Genomic DNA, 2,464 nt, shown 5'->3' with positions numbered 1-2,464 from the left:
GAGAGACTCAGAGAATCATGATGGTTGAGTTCAAATGGATTTCTTTATTTCTTCCAGCGGTGCTTCAGTTTACAGGTAAGAATACATATATCACATATATAAATGGAAGGCACATTGTAAAAAATAACTTGATCAATATTATTAAAGATTCTTTATTAGCTACATTTGATTTAACTAAGAAAACCAAATCTGTTGTTTCTAATGTGGTGAGTTTAGTGAACTCTTGGAAACTAAGGATAAAGAAATAATCGTCACTAACTATGAACATAACAGACATTTTCTCATTTCACTTTATTTTTCATCATTTTCTCAACAGCAGCAGCTGAAAAACTTCCCCCCTCCTTCACTGTCAGAGTTGGAGATGACGTCACTTTGCCTTGTGAAAATGTGATAGATGGTCAGAAAAACTGTGAATATACTACATGGCTCTTCAGTGGTTCAGGAAACAAACCAGCAGTAGCGCTGTTTGAACTTGGACAGATTCACAATGAAGCCAAATCTAAATCAGACAGACTGAGTGTTACAGAGAACTGTTCTCTGGTTATAAAGAAGGTCACAGTCGAGGATGTTGGTCGTTATTACTGTCAACAGTTCATATCAGGACAACAACAAGCTCCAGACTCTCAGGTTTATCTGTCTGTTATTACCAGTGAGTATTTCCATCATAATGTTTTCAGCTCAAACTGTCTTGTTAGAACAATATACTGAAACATTACAATAATTATGATCACAGTGACGAAGTTAACTTTACTCTTGTTGTCTTTCTCTCACAATATCTCCATCTTCACCAGTGACTGAACATAAGGACGCTGATGAGGTGACGTTAACCTGCTCTGTGTCGACACATGGACAGTCCTGTAGACACACAGTGAAGTGGCTGTATGAGGGTAAAGATGTGGACAAAGATAACAAAGACATGAAGACATCACAGTCTGTCTGCTACGCCGCTGTGTCTTTCCTGGATTCTCATTTTAGTTACAAATCAAAGTCTAACTTGAAGTGTGAAGTGACAGATGGTTACTCTGGAAAAGTGCAGCTGTTCACCTTCAGCCCTCAGTCCTCAGGTGAGAAAACAGGTGAGAATATGCTGAGCTGTTCAAGATGACTAAAACCACCAAAACATTTGTTTATCTGATGACTTTTTAAGATGACATCATTCTTTCTCATTTAGTGACAGCAGATGGTAAACATGAGGGATTTTCTAACTCAACAGTTTCTTGGGTTGTGATATTTCATTCATGCAGGTGACGCACAAACAACAACAACAACTGAAAACACAAAATCCGTTACAGCCACAACAACAACTAATGATACTTCAACAAAACTTCAAGGTAGTAACTCATCTTTCTCTAGAGTCTCTCTGTCTTCCTGTCAGCCTCTTTCTCTCCCCATACTGAACTTCAATATTTTACTTTTTATTGATTTTTTAATTTTACAGGGTTTTGTTTTTTGGTACTTTATAGCAAAACATAAAAGAAAATGCTTCTTTAATTAATTAATTTACTTTCTGGAAAGACAAAAGTGACCACTATAAAACAAAAAATAGGAAGTGATCAAGAATATGATTATTGATTTATTGATTATTGATTGTATCTCTCTCCCTCTGAGAGAAGTGAGCGACACTCGGTTATGGGAGATATTCTCTTATTCAGTCAGTCTCAGTCAAAAGTCTTCACACAACACAAAATTACAAAATAAGATGTTGTCCTCTTATTCTCTTGCCAGATCAGAAGTGGTTCATCATTGTGTTTGTGGGAGTTGCAGCTCTCTTAATAACTGTTGTTATTGTTGTTGCTCTCATCAGATGGAAGAAAACTAAAGGTGAGAGCAACCACAGATATTATAAACAAGAAGTTTTGATGAACCTGGATTTTTATTGTTGAAGCTAAAGTCGACTCTCTTTTGTCTCTTCAGGAAAAAAACCCCAGATGGATGAAAACACTGTGAGTTTTACGGCTGAGTAATCAAATGTTTCTACAGTTATGACAGAGCTGAATCAGCTGCTCTCTGACAGAGTCATCCAAATCTAAACAGCCTTCACAGAGCCAGTGTTTGACCACATGGAAGTAGACTCTGTTTGTTTGTTGTTTTCAGGGACGGAGCTTAAACCCTGCAGTGAGTCCAGAAAGCAGTCAGGACACGGTGAGATCTCACACTACACCCAGGACAAAGTTACACTCACTGTTTTTAGATTTGTTGTTCAAAATGTAGCTCTATGAGACACACAGTGACTCTTGAATCTAAGTTGTTTCTGCAAGAGAAGAAGTGGGGAGTCTGATGATGCAGCTGGACGACACCAGAACAGACCAGAACACAATCAAGTCCACATGTTACTGAGCAGCCATTATGTTGTCTTCTCTGTGTAGGCTGATCCTGAAGATGGTGTTTCCTACGCCTCCATCAGCTACACCAGGAAGACCAACAGTAAAGGCCGGGTAAGCTGTCTGATTGGTTCTAGTGATGA

At 38.3% G+C, this 2,464-nt stretch overlaps 1 protein-coding gene and 1 long non-coding RNA gene across 2 annotated transcripts; both read left to right on the top strand.

Moving 5' to 3' along the window:
* Nucleotides 1-319: 319 nt before the first annotated feature.
* LOC123965986 lies at nt 320-1,228 on the top strand (the record flags this gene model as incomplete). Its single annotated transcript, XM_046042251.1, has 2 exons — nt 320-649; nt 792-1,228. Coding segments are annotated over 2 exons (644 nt in total), but the record flags the coding sequence as incomplete, so codon positions are not given.
* Nucleotides 1,229-1,747: 519 nt separating this feature from the next.
* LOC123965987 lies at nt 1,748-2,450 on the top strand. The gene is made up of 4 exons (XR_006823832.1): nt 1,748-1,821; nt 1,915-1,943; nt 2,095-2,142; nt 2,367-2,450. It is a non-coding gene; the product is annotated as an uncharacterized LOC123965987 (long non-coding RNA).
* The last annotated feature ends 14 nt before the right edge of the window (nt 2,451-2,464 follow it).

The sequence above is a fragment of the Micropterus dolomieu genome, unplaced genomic scaffold (assembly GCF_021292245.1).
Source record: "Micropterus dolomieu isolate WLL.071019.BEF.003 ecotype Adirondacks unplaced genomic scaffold, ASM2129224v1 contig_12161, whole genome shotgun sequence".
Taxonomy (NCBI): Eukaryota; Metazoa; Chordata; class Actinopteri; order Centrarchiformes; family Centrarchidae; genus Micropterus; species Micropterus dolomieu.
This window is presented reverse-complemented; position numbering and strand designations above follow the sequence as displayed.